We start from the raw sequence: 13,738 nt of genomic DNA on the forward strand, positions 1-13,738 counted from the left end.
CTCGGCCGGCCCGGACCGGCGCTGCGGCAGCGGCGACGACTGCAACGACGACGGCGAGTCGTTGTCGCTCGCCAGCAGCCCCAGCGCGCCCGCCCGCCGCCCGTCCGAGCCCGGCCGCGACGCCTTGCGCGTCAGAGCCGGGGTCGGCGCCGGCGTGCCGCTCGACGTCGACACCCCGGTCACGGCGCCGGACGATGGGAAGCTGAGCTCGTCGCGAAGACGGGGTCGGCCCCGTTTCTTGTGCTGCACGTCTACGCAGCTGTCCTGCTTGCCCAGGTTTATACACCGCTGGCACGGTCGGCTCACTGGCTTGTCAGTACGGTCAGTACAGTCTGGCGCTGCCTCGCTCAGCAACTCAGCAATGGGTATCAAAATGCAACTGCCCGACGAGCGGGAAGGAAGAACGAGGCCCGTGCGAGCGGACAGCCGCGGCAGCGGCACGCTTCAGCGCAACGGAACAAGCCTGTCTGTGCTACAGACGCAGATATCAGCCCATCGGCTTCGGGGTGGGTATTCTGACATGGCCGTCTATCCGCAGGACCAGCTGTCAGGCCAGCGACAGCTCCCGTGAAGTGTGTTGTCGACAGCAGCGTTGGCACTCCTGAGCCACAGGCGAATTTGGCGAAAGAGCTGCCAGGTAATTGTGGCGAAAGAGGAGCGCAGGCGCACCCCGGCACCGTACCGGTGAGGTAAGCGCACTAGGCCACCCTTGGGCTGCAATTCTCGCGTGCGTGCATGCATGCCCTCACACTAGCGTATTCATGCGGCTGTGGCCCCAGCCGGGGGTGGTGCCGTGAGATGCAGCTGAGGTTCCAAGATGGCGGCTTGGCCGCACGTAGATTGCCCTAGGGAACCGACGCACGCGTCCGACGCAGGCGCCGTCAAGGGTGATGACATATCCAGCTGCCAGCCGCTCCTGATGCAGGAGCCATCGGTGGAACCGATCAGCGGTGCAGCCAAGTCGAGGCCACCTGGCTGTTACTGCGCCAAGGAAGCGGTAACGTATGAGACATAGGAGCACAGCACCTGCATATGCCGCAGGCGCAAGCGGAGGCGCCGGTCCCAATCTGTGCACCCTGGAATGCCTCCCGGACGTACCAAGAGGAGCCGTACGATCAGCTCGTGGTGGTCGTGCGAGAGCCACAATGGGCAGCAATTCACCCCCTGCGCGCAGACGCCAGAATAATTGGCCGACACCCGCGAGAGTATGCGGCAATTCACGCCGCCACTGGCGAATGGACGGCGGCCGCACGCGCGCGCGCTGACAGTCACTGCGAAGGCCCTTCGCACGCGCGAGTCGCTCCAGGAGGGAACCGACGTTTTGGAGGCAAGAGAGCGCGGGGGAAGGGTAGCATGGGGGTAATCACTCAGCTACCGTTGATCCGACAACTTGGTCCTGAAATTAAATCATGTCTCGCTTGGGTAATGTGTGAATAAGACAATTCATAAAATAAGGTTCGTAGAGCTTAATATTAACCAGCGCGGTTAGTTATGCATACCTCTTTGGTCCATAGATTTCCAAGACATTAGCGGCAAACGCCGCTATGCCCTAGCGGTCGCAACACTGCATAAGTCACATCTTGTGAGCTGCCACCGAGAGCGGGTCAGCCGTACTGCGTCTATGCGGTCGGCATCAGGTACGTCGCATGCTCACGTACACGCGCAAACAAGGTCTGGCGCTTCCACCAGGAATGCATCCGTTCGGACACTGTGGCTGGCCGTGTACCTGCGCAGTAGGACACGGCCGGCCGCAGCCACCCGCAGTCGGCAGCCAGCGAATGCCGGGTCCGTGTACACGGACATAAGTCGTTCGCACTAGTCGCCGCGCCGACCTACCACGCAGAGGCGGGCGTGGCCTGCGCACGCGCCACGCTGCGCCGCACTTGCGCCGCACTCATAATTCCGCGTCTGGGCGGAGCCGGGCCGGTCACTGCGTAGACGCCAGTAACCACTAGCGCCCCAGGTCCATTTCCGCACAGTAGTCCGGAGCTAAAATGACACTAGTGGTGTGCTTGTGGTATAGAAGCTTATGCATGCACATGTATGCATCATGAACTTAAAGTTGGCGGCATCCCGAAATGGAATCTCCCCTAGTGGTTAGAAGATATATCTGCGAAAGATCACAACCCGGTCCGGAGTTGCGGACGCGAGACCGACATACGCGCGCAACAGTCTTCAAAGAACCGTTGCGGCCACGGGCGATAGAGATTGGATGCAGATACTGCGCGACTGGCGCTAGCATTCCGGATCAATACTTCTGCGGTAGTCTGCGAGCGGTGGCGTCGCGTGGGAAAGCGGGCGGTCGGAGCTGCCCGTCGGTGGAGCGGACGAGCGGGCAGCCGGACGGCAGCCCTGGCCAGCTGTCGGAGAGGTATGCCTGAGGACAGTCGGGGTGGATGCGCGTGCCAGGCCAGACCCGCTATTGCGCGCGACTCGAGCCACCAAAGCAATCCAGCGGCCGGCCAGGTGAGCGACGTGGTCATGCCTGCAGGTGGATGGGGTATTAAAAAGCATACTAGCAGATAGAACGAGAAGAAAGTAGCAGAGAGCAGAGGCAGCGGCACAGAGAGTGGCGCACGGTACTTACCGTTGCAGGCGAGATGTGCCTTCTTGCAATTCGAACACGCCGAGGCAACGTGGGTCTTGGGCCGGCGAGCACCCTGCTGGACGTTATCCTGCGGAATCTCGGGATCCATCGACCGTCGTCCGGGAGGCATCATGAACTCGTATCCCGGCTGTGGTCGACCGTAGTAGTTGTGAGCGCCGGGCGGCCCAGGCAACGACAGCGAGCGGACCGGCGTCGCGCTGACGGGACCATAGTTGGCGTACGCAGTACCCATAGCATGCGCATGGGCCGCACGGATCGGAGGCAGAGCGACACCTGACGGGTCTTGTGGATGCCCCGACCGAACATGGGCTTGTAGACCATAGTTTGTCGAAGAACCGTACGGCGGGTATGCAGCCGGCGCGGCCGCAGCGTAGTAGCGCGCGGCAGGATCTGAGCCGTCGTGACGCGGGTCATGCAAGGGCTGGGGATTGTGAGAGCTGTGGCCGTGGGTGTCGCGAGCGCGGGCGTCGTGGCCATGGACGTCGTAGCTATGAACGGCAGCAGAAAGCGACGGGAGAGCGCCGTAGCGCGGGACTGCCGCCGACTTGGGCGTGCGGTCAGGCCTGCGGTCAGTGTCTGTGTCGAGTGTGCGTGTACCTATCGCCCGAACGGTCGTCTCGGTCGGTGATCGAGCTGATGTTCATTGGGTTGTCGGCGGACGGGCTCTCGCGTGCATGTCGGGATGAAACCGTCGGCGGCCAACCGTCGGTCATTGCCTCCGGACGACGCAAAATGCGAGCCCTGCACACCGAAGGGTGTGCACAGAGGAGCCAAGGAAGGTGCCGCTAAAGGCGCCGGGAAGTCTGGGGAAAAGGGAACGGGTGGAAAAAAAAGAAGAGAGGGAAAAAGACGGTCGGGAAATTATATGTCACGACGTCGCTGCCTCGCCGGCCAGCAGCCAGCGGTGTTGTCGACGCAGAAGATCGGATCCATCCGCACATAGCACGGCCGCCGCGCAACGGTGTTGGTAAGCGCCGTTACCGTCTTGGTAGTTCGGTGCAGGCCGCTCTGTTCGGGGCCAGCACCGGGGAATATACGCAACGCGGGGCCGCAGGGAGCGTGCCCGCACGGCTCCTCCGGGGCCTGCGCATCGGCCTGCTGATGGCGCCGTTCCGGTAGCGACCGGCGGCGCGGTGGCTGCGGCCGTATCCCGGCCGCAGCCGCGTGTGGGCGCCGGGCCGCGGCCGCCGCGCGGGCGACTTTCCCAATCTACACTAGGCCAACGGACTGACGTGATGGCCCGGGCCGCCGATACGCCCAACCAGATAGCGACCGGTCTAGTCGTGCATGGACAGGGCCCACGCCGGCGGCGACAGCGCGGTCGCAGCGGTAAGTGGCAACCGGCCGTGGCGGTCGCGGACGTGGCCGAGTAGCAGTGCGGGACAGCCGGGTCGCACGTACTGCATTAGTGCGCAATATATTAAATGTTGCGAGCGTACCGAACTTTGCCTGCGGCGTGTCTGAGACAGCAGCTGCGCGAGCTCTGTAAGAGGCAAGGTGAGCCAACGCGGTGAACTTGAAATGGCTAGGTCCGCGGCTGGGGTGTCCACCCAAGCGGGTTGTTGGGTCACCATTCCAAGCAGGCCGAAAGTCAAATGTTGCACTAGTCCAGGTCGGTGGGGGGCCAAATGGGGCGTATGTACGTGCGGGAGAGCGTATGAGGACAGCGTCGTATTAAGGTTTAGACGCGCAGGCGGCGCAGCGCAGATAGAGTGTAATGAGAACACCCGACCTGATAGAGTTTAGCAAGTGACCGGATAAGCCAGTGGCCCGGCTAAGGTGCTAGTGCACGCCGTGCGCGGGTCGCGGCCGCTGGCCCCGGCCTGGAGACCGCCGCACGCGGCCGAAGGCGCACGCGGCAGGGGTGGCGCAGCCGCGGCAGTCACGGCCGTACACGCGGATTTACCCTGCGATGCGGCTAGCGCGACGATATGTCTCAAATGACGCGCCTCCGGCTGCCGTTGGCCTAGTGCGCAGCAGCGCAGCAGCGGCCATGTGTGTTACGACAGATTGCTGTGCTGAGAAATTAACACGAACGAACTCAAAGCGCTGCTAGAAAGTGATACTTCAATATATAGCACTTTCTACCACTAACCTTAATTGTATACACTTTCATATAAGCCCATTGGGGGCTGTGCGTCGTGACAGCTTGTGCAGCACAGGGGCAGCGACGCGGCCCACCAGTCGACCGGGCTTGCGGTCGCCAGCCCCTGTGTCACTGACGGCAGCCGGCGCCATTGCGCCAGGCACCGCCAGGACAGCTGCGGCGCGCTGAACGCACTGCGCATGTGTTCTGCGTAAGCGCGGCCACCGAATGGGCGGCGGAACGACTGTGGTGCTACTGCGGCAGCCGTATGCGCGCTGTGGACGGCCGCCAGTCTGGTGCGATGCCAAGCGCGTGTACTGCGGAGACCTGCGTGCGCCTGCGGAAGCCCGCGGTGCGGATGCGGCGTCGACACACCACGGCGCAGTTGCAGCGCAGCCGTCGCGCTTTGGAGCTGCGGTTCCGCCATCAGGCAGGTAGCATACACGGCGCAGTGTCTGGGCTCTAACGTGCGTTTGATCGGGCAGGAAGCCCTACACAGGCCGACAGCGCAACTTAGGGCGGCTTGCCGGACCGACCAGCTGAAACCGGTTTGGCGCAGCGATCGCCCAGCTCGCAGTGACGTGGGCTAGCTTCGGCGTACCTGGGATGGTCGCGTAGTCCCGCGGCAAAGACGGCTGGCGGGCAGACCCGTACAGGTGTGGTCAGGGACTGGCCAGCTGTCGACGGTGACCCTGGTCGACCCAGTGCCAGGTACTCGCGCAGATGTGACCCAGGTCCACCTAGTGTCGGCCCTCGTAAGCCGGTCAGACCTGACCCGCTATCGCGGCGAGTTGCGCGCGCCAGGGAAGGGGTTGTGCGCGGGTCGACGCACGAGTCGACGCACAGATGAAGACGGGTCGATGAGCGGGTCGATGCGCGGGTCGATACGCGGGTCGATACGCGGGTCTATGAGCGGGTCGATGCGCGGGTCGATGCGCGGGTCGATGCGCGGGTCGATGCGCGGGTCGATGCGCGGGTCGATGCGCGGGTCGATGCGCGGGTCGATGCACGGGTCGATGCACGGGTCGATGCGCGGGTCGATGCGTGGGTCGATGCGCGGGTCGATGCGCGGGTCGCGGCTGGTCCGCGTAAGTTGACCCGGGTCGGCGCGAGTCGCCTAGTCGGGTCGGGATGGCTCGACCCGGGTCGTCGTCGTCACCGGGCCATGACCCGCGCCTCTGTCCACGCCTGCACCCGCACTTGCGACTGTCACAGCCGCTCAAGCAGCCCGCGCGGACCTCGCCCGTACCCGGCCAATCCTTCGGCCCCCCTAGAGACCATGTCCACTACCAGCCCGTGCCGGCCATCGGCCACCGACGCCCGCTCTGGACCCGCTGCTCCTTCTTTATCTGTCTGCACGCCCCGACCACGCTTGCGTGGACCTCCGGGCTACGTCTGGCCCGGTTCCGAGACTCGCCGCAGCCCATCTGCCCCCTGTCCGCACACGCAGATCGCGTCGGAAACCGCCTCAGCCTGGTCAAGCACGCCGCAGCTCCTTCGGAGCAACTACAGGCCGCACCAGCGATGCTCTGTTATGCGGCACATGCTCGACCATAGTTCGCTGCGTATCTGGCGGGCGGCGGCGTGCAGCAGGCCCACGATAAAGCATCTGCACGCTATGATCGAGGCCACACCGAAAATAAACGCGTCATTTTCTAGACCACGTGTGCAAGGCCCTCGCCTCGCGCTTCCGCCGCCGCTACCCCAGACCCAGCTGGCTCTGGACGGCACCGCAGGCATCGCACGGACGGCGGCGACGGGTCGCCCATGGCTATATCTCGTCTGCATCGGCCGCGGGACGCTAGTTCCGCGCTAGCTGGCGACCACGCTGGCGATGCAGCCTACGAGCACCTTATTTCAAAACAGGTCGTACTCGGTACTCCACAGGTACCAGTGAACTAGTCCGTGTTGGGCTGCATTGCGCACGCTTCTCCGAACCCCACGACTTCTAGCTCCCTACCGTTAGCTTGTCTCAGATGTGCAGAGGCCCGCATCGGCGCTCGGCGCTCTTGGGCTTCCTGGTCCAGCCCAACGGCCCGCCGGCCCGCTGCGCGGCCGCTACCGCCCAAGCACGCCTGTCGGCCCCCGGCGGCCGTCGCCGCCGCCGGCCCGGGACCGCGCTCGTAGCGACCCCCCGCTAACCGAGCCGGGGAGCTGGCATTAGCCGCGCCCAGCCGGCATCAGCCGGCATCAGCCGCCCTCCGCCGCCGCCGTCTCCTGTCGCGCCCGTCCGGCGCCCGTCCGGCGCCCGTCCGGCGCCCGTCCGGCCAGGCACAGCCAGCTTGCGGCCGGCACTGGCCGCCGACCGCCGGCCGCCGGCCGCGCATACAGCCGCGTGCAGCTTGGCGGGCGGGCGCGAGCTAATCGCGACTAGGCATGCAACCGATCGCCTAGATACCTGTCACCCGATCAGACGCACGTCTCGCAGTCGGCTGTCTGCGTCTGCGGCTACGGCCGGCTTAGCTCCATGCGTACAAGCCTCACAGCCACACTGCCGCCACTCGGCATGCGGCGCATCTCCTCAGCCTGCTCTCGTCCGCGCCTGGCCCGTCGGCTGACCCTGTTGGCAGCCGCGGGCCATGGCTGGGTGTCACGGCGCGATCGATAACGAGTGTATTGCTACTGCACAGCGGCCGGTGAGCCCGGCGCTGGTGCCGTGCGTGGCGCGGTGGCGCAGGCGGCACCCGCTGCAGCCAGCCGCACGAGCCGCACGAGCCGCACGAGCCGCATGCCCGCGGTCACAGCTCACGGCTCACAGCCGGCTGTCGATTAGGCTCAGTGTGCGCACGTCGTCCGGCCAGATCTGTCGTTAGCGCGTCCCCTGCAGAACCTACCGTCGCCAGCACGTCGCCGATCGTGCGCACGTACACGAAGCGAATTTCGCGAAGCACATTTTCCGGCATGTCGGTGCCAACGTCCTTGACGTTGCGGGCCGGCAGGATGACGGTCGTGATGCCGGCCCGGTGCGCCGCCAGCACCTTCTCGCGAATGCCGCCGACCGGCAGCACCTGGCCGCGCAGCGTCATTTCGCCCGTCATGGCCGTGTCGGCCGGCACGGGCCGCTTGCTGAGCAGCGACACGAGCGCGACGGTCATGGCCACGCCGGCAGACGGGCCGTCCTTGGGCACGGCGCCGGCCGGTGCGTGGACGTGGATGTCGGACTTGTCGACGACGTTGTCGTCCGCGGACGCCGTCAGACCGAGCTCGAAGCTGTGGGCGCGGACCCACGTCAGCGCCAGCTGGGCCGACTCCTTGATGACGTCGCCGAGGTTGCCCGTGAGCTGGATGGCGCCGCGGCCGGGCGTGCGCGTGGCCTCGAGGAAGAGGATGCCGCCGTTGCCGGAGCCCATGTAGGCCAGGCCGGTGACGACGCCGGGGCGGTTCTCGCGCTCGGCGAGCTCGTCCTCGAACTTCTCGACGCCCAGGTACCGCTCGAGGTCGGCCGCGCGCACGTGCGGGTCGTACGGCGCGCCGCCGTCGACGCTCTCGGCGTACTCGACGGCCTTGCCGCGGCAGACGGACGCGATCTCGCGCTCGAGGCTGCGCACGCCGGCCTCGCGCGTGTACGCGGTGGCCACGCGCAGGAGGGCGTCCTCGGGGACCTCGACCTGGCCGGGCTCGAGCCCGTTGGCGCGCGTCTGCTTGGGCACGAGGTACTGGCGCGCGATGTGCATCTTCTCGAGGTAGGTGTAGCCCGCGAGCTCGATGGTTTCCATGCGGTCGAGCAGCGGCGCGGGGATTGTGTCGAGCGAGTTGGCCGTGGCAATGAACAGCGTCTTGGAGAGGTCGATGGGCACGTTGACGTAGTGGTCTGTGAACGTGTGGTTCTGCTCGGGGTCGAGGACCTCGAGCATGGCCGCGGACGGGTCGCCGTGGAAGCTGTTCTCGCCCAGCTTGTCGATCTCGTCGAGCAGGAACACCGGGTCGTTGCGGCCGACCTTACGCAGGCCCTGCACGATCACGCCGGGCATGGCGCCCACGTACGTCCGGCGGTGGCCGCGGATCTCGGCCTCGTCGCGGACGCCGCCGAGCGAGATGCGGTGGAACTCGCGGCCCAGCGCGGCGGCCACGCTGCGCGCGAGGCTGGTCTTGCCGACGCCCGGCGGGCCGACCAGCAGGATGATCGGCGCGCGCTCGACCGCGGGCGCGCCGGCGGCGCGCGCGCGCGTGGCGGCCAGCGACTTGAGCCGCACGACCGCCAGGTACTCGAGCAGCCGCCGCTTGACCTTCTCGAGCCCGTAGTGGTCCTCGTCGAGCTGGCGCCGCGCCTGCCGCACGACCGCCGCCGGCACCTCGGCGTCCGCGCCGGTCCGGCCGAACGACGCGCCCGTCCACGGGATCTCCGCCAGCGTCTCGAGGTAGGTCCGGCAGACCTGGTACTCGGCCTGCGTCGGGTGCATGCGCTTGAGCCGCTTGAGCTCGCGCTGCGCGATCTTGTCGGCTGCGGTCAGCGCGCCCGCGCGCGCACTCACCCTCCGGCGTCAGCGCGGCCGCCTCCAGCCGCTTGACGAGCTCGCCCACGTCGTCGCCGTCGTCGTCGCCGTCCTTCTCGCCCAGCTCGTCGCGGATGGCCTTCATCTGCTGGCGCAGCATGAAGTCGCGCTGCTTCTTGGTCACGTTCGAGTCCACCGTCGTGTTGATCTTCTGCGTGAGCTTGAGCAGCGCCAGCCGCCGGCCGAGGGCGTCGTTGGCGGCCTCCAGCCGGCGGCCGACCGTGTCCGCCGCCAGCACGACCAGCTTGTCGGCCACCGGCACGTCCAGCGTGAACACGAGCAGGTCCGGCAGGTGCGCGGCGTCGTCGCCCGACGCCTGCGTGATGAACGCGTCCAGCTTGCTGTGCAGCTGCGGCGACAGCCCGGACGTTTTGCGCATCAGCACGAGCAGCTCACGCGACACGCGCTTGAGCGCCGCCAGCTGCGTGTACACGCCGACGTCGGCCAGGTCGACGGGCCCGTCCAGCTCGTGCTTGGCCTCGGCGACCATGTACGGCTGCGCCTGCACCAGCGCCTGGATGCGGAACCGCGAGACGCCCTCGACGACGATCTGCACGACGCCCTCGAGCGACTTTTCGGCCCGCAGGATCTTGGCGACCGTGCCGAACGGCTGCGGTCAGCGGGCCCGGGCGCCACTTACGTGCACGGAGCTGGCCGCGGCGGGCACGACCGCGCCGGCGGCGTCGGCCGGGCTGGGCTCGGCCGCGCCCGCGTCCGCGTCGTCCTTCGGCGGCCTGGCGGTCACGCACCCGATCGCCACGCGCGGCGAGCGCTCGACCGCCTGCCCGCCCATGGTCGTGTCCTCGGCGTACCTGTCGCGCAGCAGCGCCATGTTGTCTGTCCGCAGCACCGTCAGCCGGAGAATGATGCCCGGGAAGAGCACGGTCGACGGCGGGAGGACGAACAGGGGCAGTTCCTTGGGCTTGAAGATCGTCATGGTGCCTGCACGGTGCGTCTGCGGTGAGCGATGCGCGGCGCGTGCGGGAGACCGTCTACGCACCTGTAGGGGCCCTGCTTCGGCGGTGGCCCGTTTGTAGCCGTTGTTCTGTCTGGGTCTCGGCGTGGCCGCTGCGGCGGTTGGGAGGAAGCATGTGACCGGAGCGGGGAGACGCCGGGGGCGGGTTGCCAGAATGTCACGCGGGACGGGCGGGCGCGGCGCGGGTGACACCGCGGCGAATTTGCCGCCCGCCCGCGCCGCACGGCGTGCGGCGACTTTTTCGCGCCGCCGCCGTCGCTGCACCAGACCACCATGGCCAGGGACCGGGCCGTCAACCCGGCGCAGGCGCAGCGTAAGCCACCCGCCGAGCCCGCTGACCGCAGACAAGAAGGACAAGACCAAGCAGATCGAGAAGGCCAAGGCCCAGAAGCAGGCGCAGCTCCAGGAGAAGCTGCTCAAGCGCAACCCGCTCCGCGTCGAGCGCGAGATCACCCAGCTCGAGGCGCTCGAGAAGCAGAAGAAGCTCCCTGCCGATGGCCGCAAGACGCTGGAGGAGCTGCGCAAGCAGCTGCGGATGATCCGCAAGGCGCACGAGCGCGCGGGCAAGCCCATGCCGGTGCGCAAGGCCAACGACGGCACCTTTGGCTCGTCGTTCATGGAGGAGGAGGACCGCCACGTCAACGGCGACGGCACGTTTGTGTTCAAGGGCCGCGAGCGCCGCAGCATCTACTACGACCAGCTGTTCAACCCGACAGGGCTGCCGCCGGACGGATACCCGCACCAGGAGTGGTCTGACGGCGAGCACGAGAAGGAGGCGATCGACGACGACTACGTGAGCGACGGCGAGGACGCGGCGGACGTGCCGCTGCCGCCGGGCACGGCGCGGCGGTACGTGCCCAAGGCCGTGGAGACCAAGAGCACGTACGAGGCGGCGCCGGCCGTGCGCGACCTGACCAAGGAGAGCACGATCGGGCTGGTGCCGGCGGCGGTGCGGGCGCGCATGCAGCGCGAGGCGGAGCTGGGGCCGCGGCCGGTGGCGGCGGCGGCGCCGGCCGAGCCTGCGGTGGTCGCGCCGGTCGCGACTGTGGCCGCGATGGAGCACGAGCTGGCCGAGGAGGAGGAGGCGTACGCGCGCGCGCAGAAGCGCAAGGCGGAGGAGCAGCTGCAGCGCGAGCGGCCGCTGCCGCAGGGCTCGGACGACGACGACGACGACGACGACGACTTTGGGTTTGGCATGGGATCCGTCAACATTGCGCCCGAATAGTGTACATAGCAATCACCTCTGGCCAGCGGCCACAAACACCGGGAACCGCAGCACGACCTTGGCCGGGTCCGCCGACGGCAGGCTGACGGCCGAGACGTCGACGCCGGCCGGCACCAGCCGCGCCGGCAGCTCGCGGTCGATCGACAGCGCCTGTGTGACCGAGCACGCCGTCAGGCCGGCGCTCTCGAGCGCCGCCAGCGCGTCCTCGCGCCGGATGCCGCCGACGTGGCTCACCGTGTCGAGCGCACGCATGTACTCCGAGTCGGCGAGGTCTTCGGGCAGCGCGCGGGCCGCACGGGCCGCCTTGGCCGCCGTGAAGACCTCGAACAGCTCGGCCTTCCACAGCAGATCGACCACCAGCAGCCACCCGCCCGGCCGCAGACACGCGGCCAGCGTCGCCGTCGCCGCCGCGATGTCCGGCAGGTGGTGGTACGCCATGGACACGACGACGACATCGAACTGCGCCCGCAGCGGCACCGGCGCCGCGTCCACGCCGTGCTGGAGCAGGTCGAACGCGTAAGCCGACATCTCGTCCTCAGGAATGCCCTGGTTGCGTGCCTTGCCGTTGAACACGTCGACCATGCGGGCCGAGATGTCAATGCCCACGATCCGCTGCACGTACTGCGCGAGCTTCTGCGACATCAGGCCCGTGCCGCACGCAAACTCGAGCAAGCTGGTGGTCTCGTCGTCCCATTCGACGCCGGGCACGGCCAGCAGCGCGTGCAGGATCTTGTGCTGGATCTGCCCGCCGCCATGGGTGCTGTCGTACGAGTCGGCGACGGTGTCGAAGTGCGCCCGGTTGGCGTCGGCGTGATCAGCCATGGCGGTCGTGGGGGACGGGACGGCTTTTAAGCGGTCGGGGCCGCAGCGGTTATGACGTGGTGCGCCGCACGCCGTGCGGCGCCGAGCTGCGCCACCACAGCCCCGGGCGCAGGCAGCCGGGCCGCCGGCGGCGACTCGGCCGCGCTGGCCGCCTGCCAGCGTACGGCGGGAGGCACATGCGGCATATAGCCGCCGGCATATAGCCGCCGTCATATGGCCGCCGTCATATGGCCGCCGGCATATAGCCGCCGGCACAAACCGCAGCTGGCCAGCCCTGCTCCAGCCAGGTAGCCGCAGCGCGTCCCGCAGCGCACACGCTCGCACAGCCGCAGCCCTCCAGCCCACGCGCCGCCGCGCCATATAGCCGCCGCGTCGCGCAGCCGCACCCCGTGCGGCTCATTCGCAGTCACGCGTATTTACATCTATCATACAGTGTCCTACCGCGTGCGCAGCACCGGCTTGGCCGGGTCCCACGGGCCCTGGATCTCGTTCTTGTACCGCTGCATCACAATCAGCCACCCCGGGCCCACAAAGGCCACCGTGACCACAACGAGCGCCCACAGCGCGCCGCCCCAGCGCCCCGTAATGTGCACCGTGGCGTACTCGGTCAGGCCCACCAGCGCCGCGGTCAGCGCCAGGTGCCCCTCGTACGAGTAGCCGTGCAGCCAGTGCAGAAAGACCGGGAACAGCCCAAACAGCTCGATCGAGAACAGCAGGAACGAGAACACGCCCATGGTCGTCGGCAGCCGCGACGCCAGCACAATCGCCGCCGACAGCGCCAGGTTGGTCGACAGCGTCGGCGGGAACAGCCGGTTGCGGCGCGACGAGTAGTCGTGGAAGTAGACGTTGGCCAGCAGCAGCCAGAACGAGACCGCCCAGATCGAGTCCGACGCGGTCGACTGCGTGAGCGACTTGAGCACCGGCGACAGCCCCAGCAGCGTCGACACGATGATGAACGCCGACTTGAACGTCTGGGTCTTGCTGTTGGCCGGGATGCCCTTGCACGAGTCGATCGTCAGGAACCCGGCCAGCGTCAGCCCGGAGCCGCCGGCGGCCACGCCGAGCGGCTCGGACCCGCGCGCGTAGATCTCGATAAAGACCGAGATAAAGAGCGCCACGGTGGCCATGTGCGCGATGATCACGGCCGAGTCCGACGCCAGCGTCCAGAACGAGTACTGCTGGACGTGCAGGTTGCGCTTGAGCTGCGACAGGAACGACGCATCCACGTAGTTGTCCGGGTACGGCTGCTTGACCCACAGAAGCTTGCGCCAGGGCGGCGGAGCCATCTCGAGAGCGGCGGCGTTCAATTGCGCCGCGGCGCCGTGGATGAAGCCTGCGCCTGACGCCGGGTATGCCACACGCGCCTGCTTCTGGCGGCTGAACGGCTGCGGCGATGCGGTCGGGCCGGTGTCGGTTCGTGATGCTGGGAGAAGTGGGAGGCTGTGGTTAAGTGGGCCAAGCCGTCACACCCAACTTTGGACGCGATGGGCAAACGCGGGCCCCAGCGACCGGGCGTGGCCGGCCAGCG

At 67.5% G+C, this 13,738-nt stretch overlaps 6 protein-coding genes across 6 annotated transcripts; 2 read left to right on the forward strand and 4 right to left on the reverse strand.

Annotated features, from left to right (window-relative positions):
* Positions 1-1,961: 1,961 nt before the first annotated feature.
* Positions 1,962-3,731, reverse strand: V1510DRAFT_116554 (uncharacterized protein). The gene is made up of 2 exons (XM_066930241.1): positions 3,206-3,731; positions 1,962-3,171 (listed from the first exon to the last, which is right to left on the reverse strand). Exons 1-2 carry the CDS (start codon positions 3,319-3,321, stop codon positions 2,121-2,123), a joined length of 1,167 nt encoding a protein of 388 aa, XP_066789325.1. The 5' UTR covers positions 3,322-3,731; the 3' UTR covers positions 1,962-2,120.
* A 2,016-nt stretch (positions 3,732-5,747) lies between these two features.
* Positions 5,748-6,778, forward strand: V1510DRAFT_415705 (uncharacterized protein). Its single transcript, XM_066933644.1, has one exon. It carries the CDS (start codon positions 5,860-5,862, stop codon positions 6,508-6,510), a length of 651 nt encoding a protein of 216 aa, XP_066789326.1. The 5' UTR covers positions 5,748-5,859; the 3' UTR covers positions 6,511-6,778.
* A 423-nt stretch (positions 6,779-7,201) lies between these two features.
* V1510DRAFT_116565 (Lon protease C-terminal proteolytic domain-containing protein) lies at positions 7,202-10,270 on the reverse strand. Its single transcript, XM_066930242.1, has 5 exons — positions 10,188-10,270; positions 9,828-10,142; positions 9,167-9,797; positions 7,529-9,135; positions 7,202-7,497 (listed from the first exon to the last, which is right to left on the reverse strand). The coding sequence occupies exons 2-5, from the start codon at positions 10,122-10,124 to the stop codon at positions 7,447-7,449; spliced, it is 2,586 nt and encodes an 861-aa protein (XP_066789327.1). The 5' UTR covers positions 10,125-10,142; positions 10,188-10,270; the 3' UTR covers positions 7,202-7,446.
* Positions 10,271-10,436: 166 nt separating this feature from the next.
* Positions 10,437-11,388, forward strand: V1510DRAFT_364264 (uncharacterized protein; the record flags this gene model as incomplete). Its single annotated transcript, XM_066931181.1, has 2 exons — positions 10,437-10,476; positions 10,508-11,388. The coding sequence occupies 2 exons, from the start codon at positions 10,437-10,439 to the stop codon at positions 11,386-11,388; spliced, it is 921 nt and encodes a 306-aa protein (XP_066789328.1).
* Positions 11,169-12,222, reverse strand: V1510DRAFT_415714 (S-adenosyl-L-methionine-dependent methyltransferase). Its single transcript, XM_066933645.1, has one exon. It carries the CDS (start codon positions 12,208-12,210, stop codon positions 11,401-11,403), a length of 810 nt encoding a protein of 269 aa, XP_066789329.1. The 5' UTR covers positions 12,211-12,222; the 3' UTR covers positions 11,169-11,400.
* Positions 12,223-12,481: 259 nt separating this feature from the next.
* Positions 12,482-13,692, reverse strand: V1510DRAFT_415716 (phosphatidylinositol N-acetylglucosaminyltransferase subunit C). Its single transcript, XM_066933646.1, has one exon. The coding sequence runs from the start codon at positions 13,494-13,496 to the stop codon at positions 12,648-12,650; it is 849 nt and encodes a 282-aa protein (XP_066789330.1). The 5' UTR covers positions 13,497-13,692; the 3' UTR covers positions 12,482-12,647.
* Positions 13,693-13,738: the final 46 nt, after the last annotated feature.

Source organism: Dipodascopsis tothii, assembly GCF_038497935.1.
Source record: "Dipodascopsis tothii strain CBS 759.85 unplaced genomic scaffold V1510scaffold_12, whole genome shotgun sequence".
NCBI classification, from domain to species: Eukaryota; Fungi; Ascomycota; class Lipomycetes; order Lipomycetales; family Lipomycetaceae; genus Neoaidaea; species Neoaidaea tothii.

Excerpts from the sequence above, each read along its gene's own strand:
- V1510DRAFT_116554 (XM_066930241.1), bottom strand. The coding sequence starts at position 3,321 with ATGACCGACGGTTGGCCGCCGACGGTTTCATCCCGACATGCACGCGAG. Across the intron at positions 3,172-3,205 it reads GACGACCGTTCGGGCGATAG|GCCTGACCGCACGCCCAAGT; the intron begins GTACACGCACAC and ends CACTGACCGCAG.
- V1510DRAFT_415705 (XM_066933644.1), top strand. The coding sequence starts at position 5,860 with ATGACCCGCGCCTCTGTCCACGCCTGCACCCGCACTTGCGACTGTCAC.
- V1510DRAFT_116565 (XM_066930242.1), bottom strand. The coding sequence starts at position 10,124 with ATGACGATCTTCAAGCCCAAGGAACTGCCCCTGTTCGTCCTCCCGCCG. Across the intron at positions 9,798-9,827 it reads CCGCGGCCAGCTCCGTGCAC|CCGTTCGGCACGGTCGCCAA; the intron begins GTAAGTGGCGCC and ends CGCTGACCGCAG. Across the intron at positions 7,498-7,528 it reads TCGGCGACGTGCTGGCGACG|ATCTGGCCGGACGACGTGCG; the intron begins GTAGGTTCTGCA and ends CGCTAACGACAG.
- V1510DRAFT_415714 (XM_066933645.1), bottom strand. The coding sequence starts at position 12,210 with ATGGCTGATCACGCCGACGCCAACCGGGCGCACTTCGACACCGTCGCC.
- V1510DRAFT_415716 (XM_066933646.1), bottom strand. The coding sequence starts at position 13,496 with ATGGCTCCGCCGCCCTGGCGCAAGCTTCTGTGGGTCAAGCAGCCGTAC.